This window comes from Pan troglodytes, chromosome 3 (genome assembly GCF_028858775.2).
Source record: "Pan troglodytes isolate AG18354 chromosome 3, NHGRI_mPanTro3-v2.0_pri, whole genome shotgun sequence".
Taxonomy (NCBI): Eukaryota; Metazoa; Chordata; class Mammalia; order Primates; family Hominidae; genus Pan; species Pan troglodytes.
In genome coordinates this window covers 174,150-189,585 of record NC_072401.2, presented here as the reverse complement: position 1 = coordinate 189,585, position 15,436 = coordinate 174,150, and the positions used below count along the sequence as shown (strand labels likewise).

Genomic DNA, 15,436 nt, shown 5'->3' with positions numbered 1-15,436 from the left:
TAGGGACCACGACTATTTCATCTCTTTTTCTAATGTCCATATGAAACACTGACCCAGTCTGCACAGGACATCCTCAAATGTCTCAAATACTCACTGATGCTGCTGAGAGTGTCCCCAGTGACCCTGGGCTGATGCCCCCATAGTGATCCAGGCAGGAGACTCAGGCTGACTTTCTGGGGTGCAAACAGAAAATGGAACTGCCCTGATGGAGCTGCAGATCCTGGATCTGGATGTGATATCCCCTGTCCCTGATCAGCTAACTCTGAGGTAGGGGAAGGAAAAAAGTACTCTACTCCAGTAACACAGGGAGGCATAGTTGGCATTATGGCTCTGGATATTTAGTGGCCTTGACTTCCCACTGCTAAGGTGTTTGTTTACACTTACAGATTCTGCCATAGGACTGTGTTCACACCAGAAGCCTCTTACTCAGCTGTAGCAGGTCACTGGACAAGATCTGGAAAACTCAAAGGGCTCCACTCTGAAAGTGGGGCTTATGTCTATGCTGACGTCTCATGATGCAGAAAACACCTTCTGTGACTTTTCTGTATCTCTTCAACCCAAAGTCTGGCCCTGTCTTGTGAATCCTGGGCAGAGGCCAGCTTTTATGTGCAGATTCTAGGTGAGATCAATGTGTGCTGCATTCTTGAGTTACAGGAAGCAGAGTAAAATCAGAGGAAAGACCTTCTCATGAAGCCTCCTTCAACATATTCTAAAGAATATTTTGAGCTAAAGGGAAAAAGCTGGGGTAAACATAAGTAGAGAGTTTATTTGAGCCAAAGCTTGAAGACTGCAATCCTGGAGTATAAAGTTGCCCTGAATATACACTCCAATTAGAAGCAGTTACAAGCAGATTTTTACAGGCAAAAAGGAAGTCAGAGAGGAGACTGATAGAAAGGTGTCAGAAATTCTTGTTGGTTTATAGAAGTAACATTGGTTAGTGATTGGCCATATACATAGTTAAGCTATAGGGTATGGGTCATAGTGTCCAGTGTGGCATTATTAGGTTAATTTACAGCCACTTGTGGCAATAGCAAGCAATTTCAAAAGACAAATAGTTCAAGGAGGAGAACAGTATGTGAGTGTGGTCTCATTTTAACACATCTCTGGGTCTGATAAATCTAAAAACTTGTATTTCTCAGATAAAAGTTCTTTTATCAAATCTCAGGACATAAACTCAGAATTTGGAACTGCATATTTAGGTCTTGGAGGGCTGGTGAGTTATGTTTGTGGGCCACAATGTGGCCCATGCCAAATGTTTGTGGGCATGTGGGCAAGGGGAGGTGGGAGGGAGCAGAATTTCTCAGGTTTAATCGATGCGTATGTGTGAATCTGGTTAGGTTTATGGGCCCCATATCTCTGAAATCAGTGTCAGAACGGAAGATGCCAGGAGCACTGAAGGCGGTGAAATAACTGACTGCTGTCCTGAAAAGTTATTTTTGTAGAAATTTAACTGCTCTAGAAAGGACTGTAGATGCCAAGAGAGAGACCATTCTGTTTGCAGATTTAGGAAATACTTTGCTGCACTTTGCCGCACAATTGTAGGTTGTGACTGGAATCCTGAGAAAGAATGTTTTCTCAAGTGAAGTCTGCTCGACATTTTGTGTATAACATCTGGTAATTCTGGACAGTGTGTGGAAAATATAACTAAAAGCAAAATCATCTGCAATCCTAAAAAAGTCTCCACAATAACAGAACTGCAAGAAAATGTTTTGTTGTATAATTAAACCAAAATAAGATGTGCATCACAAGCAATCTAAGAAAATGCAAACACAGAAAGTCACCATAATTAGTTCTCAAGTAGAAGCCTTGAAAGCACCATTTGTCATACACAATTTATTATAATTTCATCATGTAATTTCAGAGGTCATCTGGGTTTTCTAATTTTTTCTAATCATTAAAGAAAAAATAAACATCCACATCTTCGTGACAGGATGTAGATTTGCAATGTGGAGCTAGGTACCTGCTGAAGGCAGCCTCCTAGTCCCCTACAGAAACTGTGAAATAGGGTGTATATTCTTGCTATTTACATTTCAAAGCAATAGTTCCCAGGTCCCAGATGAAGACAATTTTGAGCCAAAAAAGACAAATGACCTATTTAACTGATAAAAATGATTTACATATATTTCAAAGAAGCAGAGAAAATATTTAAATATAAAAGTTCTCTAACTAAATGCTTTAAGAAAAGGGAGAAGAGCAAAAATTCTTCCCTCGTTCTAAAGAGAAAGCATTAAGCCTCTTCTAATTTGTGTTTGCTCCTACAACAGCCAGGCCAAAAGGCCTGGTCTTGAACTCACTAACGTCTGAATTCTCATAGGCACCTGAGGGATGGACTTGGGCACACCGTGTACACAGAAAAGAGAATTTGTGGGGAAGGAAAAAGCAGAAGAGAGAAAGGAGCTATCAACAGCCACGGGTGGGAGGCCGGGCGCGGTGGCTCACGCCTGTAATCCCAGCACTTTGGGAGGCCGAGGCGGGAGGGCTCAAGGTCAGGAGATGCAGACCATCCTGGCTAACACGGTGAAACCCCGTCTCTACTAAAAATACAAAAAAAAATTAGCCAGGCATGGTGGCGGGCGCCTGTAATCCCAGCTACTCGGGAGACTGAGTTAGGAGAATGGCGTGAACCTGGGAGGCGGAGCTTGCAGTAAGCCGAGATCACGCCACTGCACTCCAGCCTGGGCAACAGAGCAAGACTCCATCTCAAAAAAAAAAAAAAAAAAAAAAAAAAAAAAGCCATGAGTGGGAGCAGGGCAGGACTGACTAAAGCACTGGTTTGTGCCACAGGTACAGGCCGAGGCAGGGCTACGCTCTGATTCCATGTCTACAAAGACAGAAGAGATTAGGATCAGGTGGTCCAGAAGCCTGGGTGGGTGAAGGAAGCAGGTTCCTGCTGTAGATCCGGTCTGCGGTTGAGATGAGCCAGGAGACTTCTGGGCACTGCGTGTGTTTTTGGCAGAAAACGCTAGGCGCAAAGCTGCCATGGGCACAATTCCTGAGGTGGAATCCTGTACTGGGAAGAGTGGGGCAATGCGAATGCTCGGTGGGCGTGCTCAGGAGTGGGCTAGCATTGGGTGGGGGCTGGCAGCAGGGTGCAGGGAAGGGATGTTTCTCAGAACTCCTTTCCTCTTTGTTCTGGGTCCCCTCTCTCCCCGGAAGGAGACCTGGAGGAAAAGGACACTGCCCAGCGGGACAGCACATGTGCAGAACCCGGCCGCGCCTCCCGCAGACACCAGGCATCTTTCTCCAGCCCAGGCTCAGCCATGTCTTTCTTCTGACAGAAAACGTGCGGAGTTTCCTCAACACCAGTCAATGCTCCAACCCCAAAGCGGTGTCCAGCAACTCACTAACGACACCACCCAGAGTCAGCGCAGACCCCACAAGCTCAGCACTCTTCCCACAACTGCCCCCGCTGCAGACGCCAGTCCCTGCCTCTGGACACCCGTCTTCATTTCTGAACGCCTGTCTACAAACCAGGGGCGCCCACACCCTCAAGTTCAGCAATGTGGCAGAACTATTCACAGAATTAAGAGAAGCGCCGTGCGCACCGACACCAGCGCATTCTAAAAGATGTCACTCAGGAACAGCCACGCGGAGGAGGTGCACAGGGCAAAGGGACTGGTGGAAAAGTTGGAGCGGGCGGGTGATTTGCTTCGCTTCCTCACACACCTCACAAAAGCCTTTCCTTCAAGACCCGCTGGCAGTCCCCAAACCAGGAGCCGCGGCCGACGCTGTCCCATTAATGAGACCCCGTTTGCTCACATGAACTTTGTTTCGATGGGGCCTCGATCTCATTCCGAACAGGGTAAAGTAGGGACCGGACCCCCGGACCACAGCTCCTCCCACGCGGGCACCTCGCACGCGGGCGCCGGCGTCTTCCAGATGAGCTCCTCCTCACCCCACGGCCCAGGGAAGATGCGGGGCTGCGGGCGCAGAACTGCACAAGGAGGGCCGCAGGCTGGGCCAGAGCTGCCGTGCGGGGACCGACAGGAGCCCGGTCCGTCACCGGAGGGGACTGAGGGCTGAGAGGCGGCAGCGGGGACTCCGTTCGCAGACTCTGTCCCGCCGCCGCCATTTCCCGCCGGTTCCGATGAGGCCTCCCCAGCCTCCGGACGCCCGGCCCCGCACACTCACCATTTCCCGACTTCAGGGTATCCGGGAGTCTTAGCTACAAATCGTCCAATACCCTCAGGTCACAGAGCAACGGGAGGCAGAGGCTGTGGCTGAATCACCGTGGCCTCCCGGAGCCGAGAACGCAGACGGCTGAAGCCCTAAACCAAGTCCTCGTAGGAGCCAGAGGAAAAGGCCGCGCCAGATCCCGGAAGCCAACCCCTCCTCTCTGGCTGCGGGCCTGATTGGGCCGTTCTCACTCCGACACTCTGATTGGATAGTACTCCAATCCCCGCCCTCGGGCCTTGAGTAACAGAATTTGCAACCATACACTCCACTGATGTGGCAAGAGTGACAGGCCGGGGCCTCCCGGCCCTTTCAGGCAGGGCTTTCTCTCCGGACTTGGCCTGACGCAGCCCAGGGGTGTTTTTTTAACCTTATGGTGTGTAAGGTTATGTCCACTTGTAAAATACACGCACACACAGACGTGCACACACACGCGCGCACACACACGCGCGCACACACAGACACGCACACACACACGCATGCACACATGCATGCACACACACTTTTTCACAAATGGAAGTGATATAATGACAATTATTTTAATATTTTAGATTTCATAACCCTTCTGGCCGCTAGTCTTTTGAGTAGGACACCTGAGATTTTAAGAGGGAAGCAATCCTTTAAAAAATAAAATGTTAATTTGTGAATTTTGCGTTTTTTATTAGCCACGTCAAAAAATAATATTTAAAGAGTGAAGTTGTTTGTAATAATTTTTAACCCATTGTATCAAAATATTGTTTTAATATGTGATTGATATATAATTAGAAATAAAGTATATTTCTGATCTAATTCTTCTAAACTCACTGTGTATTTTATGTATTTCTGATCTAATTCTTCTAAACTCACTGTGTATTTTATGTTTGCAGCACATTTTACTTCAAACCAGTCACATTCCAGATATCCAGTAGCTACATATGGCAGGTGGCTGCCACATTGAGCGCAGCCATGAGGGCTCTCTTCCCTCAGGGAAGTGAGGGCCTGAACACCTCATTTCTGCTGGAAGTAAGGGACCAGCTCTCTACCAACTTTTCTCCTCAGGCTCAAGGGTGGGTGGGACAGTGCCCCTAGAGAGAGCAGGGGCTGCAAGCTGAGAGTATCCACGTGAAGACCACGGTTTCCCAGTTGCTGTTTGGTGGAGGTGTGGTGGTCTCCTCGGTTCAGCCAGGTCGGGACTCTTGTGCCACGACCAAAAAGAATGAAGCACACGGATACCAGAGAGTGAGCAAGGCAGAGTAGGATTTATTAAGCAAAAGGAAAGCTCTCAGAAGCAAGAGGGGACCTGAAAACAGGTTGCCAGAAATGAGGCTGAGGTCTGGGTCTTTTATGTGGCAAGAACAAGTATGTCTTCTGTGGGTTCTGCCCAAATGGGAGGGGTAAAGTTCCTCACTAAGGGTGTTGCATCTGCGCATGCCTGGGATTGGCCACAGTGACTCCATTTTGGTTATTACCCATGAGTGCCTAAGCGAAACTTACACGAGGAGAGCCAAAACCACAATGCTAATGTCATGTTAATGACCTTATAATGAGCTGGGTCAAGTTAAGGACATTTAGGTTGATTTATTGCGCCTGTGCTAAGTTGGGACAGTCCCTTTGGAGCAACATCCTGGCATAAGAGGAAGTTCTTAACCACATTTCTTCCTGCTAGTTACAGAGGTGGTGCAGGTGCGGTCCCACAGGTGTTTTTCCTCTCCCCAGACCCTCTCTCTATCTGCCTAACCAGCGTCCGACCGCCTCCTCTATCAAAGGTTCCTCTTCCTTTCAAATATCAGACAGTAAACAAAGAATGTTGGGGCCACACGAGCAGAGAACACCATGTCTTCAGATCTCTTCACAGCCTTGTCCTCCAGAGTTTAGAAGTGGAGGGAAAAGATTAAAGGCAATCTTCTTGTTTCGCTATTTGTCCTTGGACCTAATCTGGACCTAATTTGGACACACAGGCTGTAACTATGTGTTTTTCTCCTTTGGTGTGGGGCACTGTGTGAGTTTAAGCAGCAATCACATGCATCCACATCTAACTGCACTTCTGTTCCCAGAACGAAGGCCGTGAGTGTGAGTTGTCCAGGTCCTTGGCAACAAAGAATTGAACAAAATGCACAAAGTAACAAAGGAACAAAATAGAGGAAGGAAGCATCAAAAGCGGAAATTTATTAAGGTAAGAAATAGGGTGGGTGTGGGCTTGAGCAAGTGGCTCAAGGACCCAGTTACGAAGTTTTCTGGGTTTTTAGTACTCCTTTTGAGGTCCCTATCAGCTACCACTGATATGGATTAAGGATTTGGTCTGTGGCTAATTAAAGGCTTAGGAGAATTGGCACCCTATGCGGATGAAGGAATGCAGGTGCTTGGCCTGCAGCCACTCCAAGGCACTTTCCCTTTCTACCTGAGAAGTGGTAGAAAGGGGAGGGTTGTAGGGACAGTAGCCTTTGATCCTTTGCTACTCAGGTGTGGGGAGACGGGACTTTTTCTTTTGGTTTAGCTGTTGGAAGTTTGCCTTAATTGGCCTTAGGTTTCCTGCCTCCAGACCTTGGTGTTTTTTCTTTTAGGAAGTCAGCACAAATTGGCCTTAAGTTCTCTGCCTCCATACCCCATTCTCCTGCCTCCCTTCTGTACAAACCATTTATTATACATAGTTCATCTTAAACTCACCTGGTAATTGGGGAGGCTTTCTGTGTATGCTGGTTGGTTATATGCAAAGAAAAAATAAACTTCCAACATCATGATAGGAGGCAGTTTTGCAACTTAGAGCCAGGTGCCTGTTGCAGGTAAGCCTACCTTACCTTCAGCTGTAAGTGGCTCCAAGTCACCCTCCATCTCGTACAGAAAGAGTGAGATAGGGTACTATCATCTTGGCTATTTATATTTCTTTTTTTTTTTTCTTTTTTTGAGACAGAGTCTTGCTCTGTCGCCCAGGCTGGAGTGCAGTGGTGCGATCTCGGCTTACTGCAAGCTCTGCCTCCCGGGTTCACGCCATTCTCCTGACTCAGCCTCCCTAGTAGCTGGGACTACAGGTGCCCGCCACCACACCTGGCTAATTTTTTTGTATTTTTAGTAGAGACGGGATTTCACTGTGTTAGCCAGGATGGTCTCGATCTCCTGACCTCGTGATCTGCCCGCCTTGGCCTCCCAAAGTGCTGGGATCACAGGCATGAGCCACCGCGCCCAGCCGGCTATTTATATTTCAAAGCAGTGGATCCCTACTCACTAAGCCCTGGGCTACAGCAATTCTGCCTGCCCTCTCCTGGTGGCCTGTGTCCTCTCCCAAACCCTGCCATCTACCACTGAGGCACAGCCCACAGCTGGCAGCTCACATTTTACATTAGAGACTGGGGTCCCCACATTTTACATTACAGAGCGGGGTCCCTGAGCTGCAGGAGGAGAGCCTGCAGGGCTCCTGGGTAGAATTGCACTTTTGCAATAAGGGAAACGGGAGCAATCTTTCAGCCTCAGTTTCTATTTATAATAGTGACACAAAAAGAATATTGCTGGATACATAGCATGGATCTAGATAGAGCAGCTCCAGGAGTTCTCATGGTGACAGCCCCCCTCACTCACAGACACCATGTGATACTAATAGGGCTTAGACACAAAGCATTGAATTCCCAAAGCATTGAAGAGAAAGACAGCTCTCAGTCTGAGTAAAACCGTATTGAGAGAAGAAAAGAGGTTGAAAGAATCTTAAAGACAAATTCAGATTACATATAACATTGGTCAAATTGACCAGAAAATATTCTTCCAAAGAAGTTCTTCTCTAAACACCAAAAGTGCACAGCTACTCTCAGCATGAGAAATACAAGTATTATGAGAAAGAGGGCTTATTCTGAGCAGAATTTCCATCTCTGCTGCTCTCCCATCTGCCGGCCGTTGGATTGGGAATCTATACTGGAACACACCTGACAACCTCCACCAGCACTTTTTGATGAAGAATTGGAATTCACTCTATTCACATAGCAGAATTATATCAGAGATTGCAAGATAGGTAACTGAAGAGCTACTGTGATTCTTGGGTGGCCACATCACCTGCATTTATTTGTCCGGGAATAGTGGCATTCCTAATTTAGTAAAATAAAAGAATAGACTGTAAAATTATGCTGACCTATAATTATACCTATAGGATCAATTAATAAACATGTCAGGTTAATATCTACTGTAGCAATGTGGTAGTAAATTTTCTTTGGGTATTAAATATAAATGTGTACATATAAATAATTTTAGTATATTAGTCATAATGTATATATTTTAAAAATTATCTGTAAGCTTAATTACAATATTTTATAATACTTTATATTTCAAACAAATTAATATTTATATTAAAGTTATATAAACTTAATTCAAACAAATTAATACTTATAATAAAGTTATATAAACTTAAAGTTATAATACTTTATATTTCAAACAAATTATACTTAAAGTTATATAAACTTAATTCAAACAAATTAATACTTATAATAAAGTTATATAAAGTTAAATAAAGTTATAATACTTTATATTTCAAACAAATTAATAACATTAATATTAAAATTACTATTTAAGAAGTTTATTCAAAATAAATATTGTGGCCTTATATTCACACAATTGTAGAAAATACTGTTTAATTTACATGGATGCATGTTGTCTACTAAAGACTACACAAAACTATGCTAATTTTTCTGAAGTAATAAGTAGAAACCAAAGCACAGCTAAAAATTCCACTGCTCAGTTTATACACTAACTGTTCTTGCTTTTGCAGTGTTAAATACTTTAGGCTCCAGATATTATCACCTTTGATATAATCGCCTTGGATGATTAGTTTTCTGCTGGAGAAACTTAGTATCTTTTACTCTTCATTACTCTGTATTGCTGAATTGAATCCTATCCTTTGTGCTCAACTTTTGTGTGATCTTAAAATGAGCTTTATCATTCTAAACAAATCTGTGTCTACTTTAAAAGACTGAAAATGGAAAGAAAAAAACTTTGCCAAATCAAAAGCAAAACAAAGTAGTGGTTCTCAGGTCCTAGATAAAGAGAATCCTGAGTCTCAAAAAAAAAAAAAAGGTAAGTTTTATTTAGCTGTTAAAATAATTTATATATGTGTGTGTATTTCAAAAAAGCAAAGAAAAATGTACATGTAGGCTAAATGCTTTTTAAAGAAAAGCAACAGCTGGATTAAGGACATGATCTTGAACTTCCGGACATCTGAATTTCAGTACACACTGGATTTAGGTATCTAATGGGTGGTCCTGGACACACTGTGTACACGTAAAAGAGAAACTGTGGGGAAAAATGTAGAAAACAGAAAGGAGCCACCAAAAATCCATGAGTGGAGGACAGTAAAAGGTAGGTGGACAGACTGGTTTGTGTTAAAGATAATGGTCTAGAAGGGGCTATACTCAGAATTATTCCTGTGTCCGTGCAGGCAGTTGAGATTATTAACAGGTGGTGGAGAGAACAGGTTGCTGTTGCAGATTCAGTGTCTGAGGGTAGAATTATACTAGGAGACCTAAAGGCACTTGTGTAGGTTTTTGGCAAGAAACTAGAAGAGAAAGCACTGTGATGGGATTCCTGAGGGTGGTACTTACTCTTGGGAGGGGCATGGCCACATTAATACCTCCTAGGAGTATGTTTATAAGTGAGTGAAAAGTATGTGATGGTAGCTGTAGGCTAAGGGGGTCTGTTCTGAAGTTTGTAGTCCCCTCTCACTTGGGGAAAAGAACTGAAATCACAGGAGAATGTGCAGTGTGACAGCCTATATACAGGAGAAGAGAGCCTTTCTTCTCCAGACACCCAGTCTTTCTCTAGCTCAGGCCCCTGTCATCGTCGTCGTTGTCGTCGTCGTCTTCTGCTTCTTCTTCCTCCTCCTCCTCCTTCTTCCTCTTCTTCTTCTTCTTCCTCTTCTTCTTCTTCTTTTCCTTCTTCTTCTTCTTCTTCTTCTTCTTGTTCTTGTTCTTGTTCTTGTTCTTCTTCTTTGTTCTTCTCCTTCTTCTTCTTCTTCTTTTTTGAGATGGAGTCTCACTCTGTCACTTAGGCTGGAGTGCAGTGGCACAATCTCAGCTCACTGCAACCTCTGCCTCCTGGGTTCAAGTGATTCTCCTGCCTCAGCCTCCTGAGTAGCTGGGACTACAGGTGCCTGCCAACATGCCCAGCTAATTTTTGTATTTTTAGTAGAGATGGGGTTTCACCGTGTTGGTCAGGCTGGTCTCAAACTCCTGACCTCATGGTCTTCCCACCTCAGCCTCCCAAAGTGTTGAGATTACAGGCATGAGCCACCATGCCTGGCCGATGTCTTTCTTGTAACACTACATCTGTAGAGTATGAGGAATACAAAGCAATTCTCCAACACCAACTAGTTGTTTAACGTTTTAAATCTCACACCACCAAAGTCAGCACAGGCCCTAGAGTCCAGAGCTTAGTCCCACAACACTGCTCTTACTGCAGATGCCAGTCAGAAACCACAGGTACCCATATGTACTTCGGAGCTACTAAGAAGTGAGGACTCCCATAACCCCTATCTCAAGTTTGAGAATTTGATTAAAATACTCACAGAACTCAGCCAAACACTGTACTTGTGTATAACAGTTTGTTATAAAATATACAACACAGGAACAGTTGGAAATGGAACAGGTGTATAGAAGCTACAGAGCCTGGGCAGGCTGGGGACTTGTAGGCAGATGCAGCTGGGGATAGGATGAAAGGGGATTGGGACAAACTTTCTGAGGATACAATTTTTATTGTCCTGGGGTTGTTTATAGACTTTGTCAAATAAAACAAATTCAGATTTAGGGAAGATTTAGATACACATATAACCTTAATATTATATACCTATTTTTGTAATACTTTATAGTTTATAATGTGTTTTACTGGCAATCTAAGTTGAGATCTAGTTTACTTTTAGCTACAAATACCCTCCAGGAAGGCAAGTTTTATAACTACATATTTTTGTTAAGTTGTATGTGGTACTATAAGGCACAACATGCCTCTACTTTGAAAAGAATAGCCACAAAGTCCTGAATGGAAATGCAAGAATTGTGAAAGAATTCAGTCACCTAATTTGTTGATTGGAGAGGATTTCATTTTTTTTTTTTTTTTTGAGACAGAGTTTCACTCTTGTTGCCCAGGCCAGAGTGTAATGGCGCAATCTCAGCTCACTGCAACCTCTCCCTCCCAGGTTCAAGTGATTCTCCTGTCTCAGCCTCCTGAGTAGCTGGGATTACAGGCGTCCACCACTACACCCAGCTAATTTTTGGTATTTTTGGTAGAGAAGGGGTTTCACCATGTTGGCCACACTAGTCTCGAACTCCTGACCTCAGGTGATCCACCTGCCTCGACCTCCCAAAGTGTTGGGATTACAGGCGTGAGCCACCGCGCCCAGCCAAGGATTTCATTTCTGTAGGTACCATCGGCTTTCTCACTTCTCCCTATCTGTTGAACATGTTCCACATTTTTTCCCGCAGCCTTTTCACCAAATCATAACCCAGGAGAATGGTGAAGGCACAGAGAGTGATAAGCTGCTTCTAAAAGCAAAAACTGCACTATTTAGGTATCTGTGACTTGTGAACGTTCTGTCTATGAGTTACAACTGTCTATTTTAACTTAGAAGACTCAATCTTCAAAATTAATAATTACTTTTTAGATGTATACAAAAGTAAAATATTCCAGCATTTTGGGAGGCCGAGTGTGCAGGGGTGGATCGCTTGAGTTCAGGGATTCAAGACCAGCCTGACCAACATGGTGAAACCCTGTCTCTACTAAAGAAGTACAAAATTAGCCGGGCCTGGTGGTGTACCCTGGTAATCCCAGCTACTTGGGAGGCTGAGGCAGGAGAATTGCTTAAACCTGGGAGGCAGAGGTTGCAGTGAGCTGAGATCATGCCATTGCATTCCAGCCTGGGCAACAAGAACAAAACTTTGTCTCAAAAAAAAAAAGTAAAATATTGTCCTTAATTTTTATCTTATAAAACTATATTATATTCTAAAAATAGTCACATAAATTAATTTTTCTTCAGCCATGTTAAAATGCACTATTGTTTTCACGTCTTAAGAAAGAATAAGTATGGACACAAGAGTTTGTTTTCCTTTTCCAGACTTAAAATTTGTGATATAAAAGTTAACTGAAGTGAGAGCGTTTCAACTGGGTTTCCACATCATTTTCCACAGTGGAATCATCTGAGGCATAGAATTCAGTGCACCCACACATAGCTTTGAAATATAGTCCTCTGACTATGTCTGGAGAATATGCCAAGCTTTCCAACAGCAAGCAAGACTGAGGCATCAGCATAGAGATTAGGCCTGGCTGAAGAGCTCTTGAAATACATGTGCCTTATACAAAACACCTGGGAATGTCAGACACCATGGTATAAAAATCACCAAAGTAATTAGGCCAGTGACTGTGTCATTGATTGTAACTACCAGTCAATGTCTACCTAATATTTAACTAGAGGCAGCAATGAATATAACATTCAATGGTAGATGGAGAGGATAGAAAGTCTGCTCTCCAAAGTATGTCATCCTTTTCTCAATTCAGAAAAGTCCCTCAATTGCAATTTTCTCAGCTGCTTATACATAATACAAATCTACTCTCTCGTATGTCTTATGTCACAAGCAATCACAAATGCAGTTATAGTCAAATTGAAAAGAAACTTGGAGTTGGTAGATCTGGGTTCAAATTTCACCTCTGCCACTTATTAAATGTAGCCTTGATGGGGTTCAGTTCCTTCTTCTGTAAGAAAGGGTTAATACCTACCTCATAGAATTGATGTGTTTTAAATATAGTTAAGCATTCACATAAAGAGGTTTTTGAAATTTTCTTCACTTTTCTGTAAGTTATAGCCAACTCATCTTTTTGTTCCAGTTTCTCCCTCATGATATTTGGTATATATGGCTTCCAATGGTGACTGCTTTAAAGGATGGTGTACATTCAAATGCATATACATGTTCTTGTGTTAAATTTTTAAAAACCAAACTCCTGTCCAGGCGCAGTGGCTCACGCCTGTAATCCCAGCACTTTGGGAGGCCGAGGCAGGCGGATCACCTGAGGTCGGGCGTTCGAGACCAACCTGACCAACATGGAGAAACCCCATCTCTACTAACAACACAAAATTAGCTGGTCATGGTGGTGCATGCCTGTAATCCCAGCTGCTTGAGAGGCTGAAGCAGGAGAATTGCTTGAACCTGGGAGGCAGAGGTTGCAGTGAGCTGAGATGGTGCCATTGCACTCCAGCCTGGGCAACAAGAGTGAAACTCCATCTCAAAAACAAAACAAAACAAAACAAAAAAACTAAACTCCTTTTGTTGCTTTATACCTTCTCTCACATGGTAGGATATACTGATAACACCTACACTTTTTTTGGAAGTGTTTTCATATACTTCCTTTTGACCAATAAAAATGAACCTTCTGAGATGTGGAGGATATGGGCTATTACCCCAATTTTTTTTTTTTTTTTTTTTTTTTGAGACGGAGTCTCGCTCTGTCGCCCAGGCTGGAGTGCAGTGGCGCGATCTCGGCTCACTGCAAGCTCCGCCTCCCGGGTTCACGCCATTCTCCTGCCTCAGCCTCCCGAGTAGCTGGGACTACAGGCGCCCGCTACCACGCCCAGCTAATTTTTTGTATTTTTAGTAGAGACGGGGTTTCACCGTGTTAGCCAGGATGGTCTCGATCTCCTGACCTCGTGATCCGCCCGCCTCGGCCTCCCAAAGTGCTGGGATTACAGGCGTGAGCCACCGCGCCCGGCCCTATTACCCCAATTTTAAAGGAAAAAAAAAGTTCAGTCAGAAGTTGAATGTCCCCATGAGGAGTAACAGAGGTCATTCCTGATTAATCTAATTTAATCTTTATAATTCAAGGATCCTCCCAGCCAAAACAATCTCAGGTATCCGATTTTATGCAATTCATTTTGTGAGTAACATCACAGAAGGATTGAGTAGGATACTGGTTTTACCATGGGCATAACAATTTTTTTTCAGTATTGAAGAGTAAAGCTAAAGTTTGTTCACTAAGATGTTTAATTCAAGCCCCAGTAACAGAGATACACAACTGCCAAAGTCAGCTCTTAGGGGTGTTGTACCAGGAGGTGGTATAAACAGATCTGGACCCAGAGAATTAGAAAGAAAAGGCAGAATGAAGTTCACAACAGCAGCTGCTACATTTAAAAATGTTAGAGCTGTTTTACAATTATTTTCACTTCCCTAGCTTTCTGAGCCTGTAAGTCTCTCTTCCCTATTTCAACATTCATCCTAAAGAGTTTTCAATTAGTATGTGAAACCAAAAGGTCAGAGTGTTTTAGTCTGATACAAATCATCCCTAACTAAAATGATTCTAGTATGTGCTTCCATTTCATTAAAACTGTTCTGTGAAAATTTGGATATCCTCAGGAATGCATTATTCCAGAATAATTTAAAGCATTAGCTATGCTTCATCTGCATGCTACTATATTTTAGAATCTCGTTTTTAGGAATTACTATATAAATGGATTACATATTCTTTTGAAGAACCTCAGTAATAGGAAATCTATGGCCTCTGAGAGTGGATTTACTTTTTGATAACAGTCAAATCCTATGACTATTGTGTAAAGGTGAGGGACCCAGCTAGGCAATTCTGCTTGGGGTTAAAATAATAATAAATGTACCCGAAAGTAAGAAGGTTGACTTCTTATACAGCAGCTACACACCAGCTCCTCAAACACACCTACCTCAGGACCTTTGAGCTTAATGCTCTCACTTTGTGGAATCTTTTTATAGCATGTTCTTTTTCACTGATATGAGTTACAGGTCACTTAAAAAAGGCCTTTCCTGAACACCCTAATGGAGAGTGGTCCACAATCACTCTCAACAACCACATTTGTCTAAATCAATATCATGCTTGCTTTTTTATCAACTGTTATCACCATTTATTAATTTTTTGTTATTTTTCATCTCTTCTTCTGATCCATGCTGTCCAACACAGTAACCAGTAGATTAAAATTCCAATTAATTATAATTCAGAAACTTAAAGAAAAAAATGGAAAAATTGTATTTCACCAAAAACAACTTTGTTCTTTGAAGGAAGCATTTAAAAGAGTAAAAAATGGTTTTCTGATTCCAAGATGGCTGAATAGGAAGAGCTCCAGTCTACAGCTCCCAGCATGAGTGACGCAGAAGACGGGTGATTTCTGTATTTCCAACTGAGGTACTGGGTTCATCTCACTGGGGCTTGTCAGACAGTGGGTGCAGCCCACAGAGTGTGAGCTGAAGCAGGGTGGGGCATCACCTCACCTGGGAAGCACAAGGGGCTGGGGAATTCCCTTTCCTAGCCAAGG

The 15,436-nt window shown here is 43.4% G+C and overlaps 1 protein-coding gene and 1 pseudogene across 3 annotated transcripts in view; one reads left to right on the top strand and one right to left on the bottom strand.

Annotated features, from left to right (window-relative positions):
* Positions 1-4,491, bottom strand: part of ZNF595 (zinc finger protein 595) — a 41,576-nt gene extending 37,085 nt beyond the window's left edge. Inside the window, exon 1 of one of the 3 annotated variants that reach the window (XM_063808478.1) lies at positions 4,132-4,491. Coding sequence is in view for 1 of the 3 variants with exons in the window: in XM_009447162.5 (XP_009445437.1) it covers positions 4,132-4,134 (3 nt within the window). In the remaining 2 variants the exon portion in view is untranslated. The remainder of the gene's footprint in view (positions 1-4,131) is intronic. The other 2 variants (XM_009447162.5, XM_063808477.1) reach the window with 2 other exon arrangements.
* Positions 4,492-5,118: 627 nt separating this feature from the next.
* On the top strand, positions 5,119-8,125 carry LOC100610774 (BCL2/adenovirus E1B 19 kDa protein-interacting protein 3-like; annotated as a pseudogene).
* Positions 8,126-15,436: the final 7,311 nt, after the last annotated feature.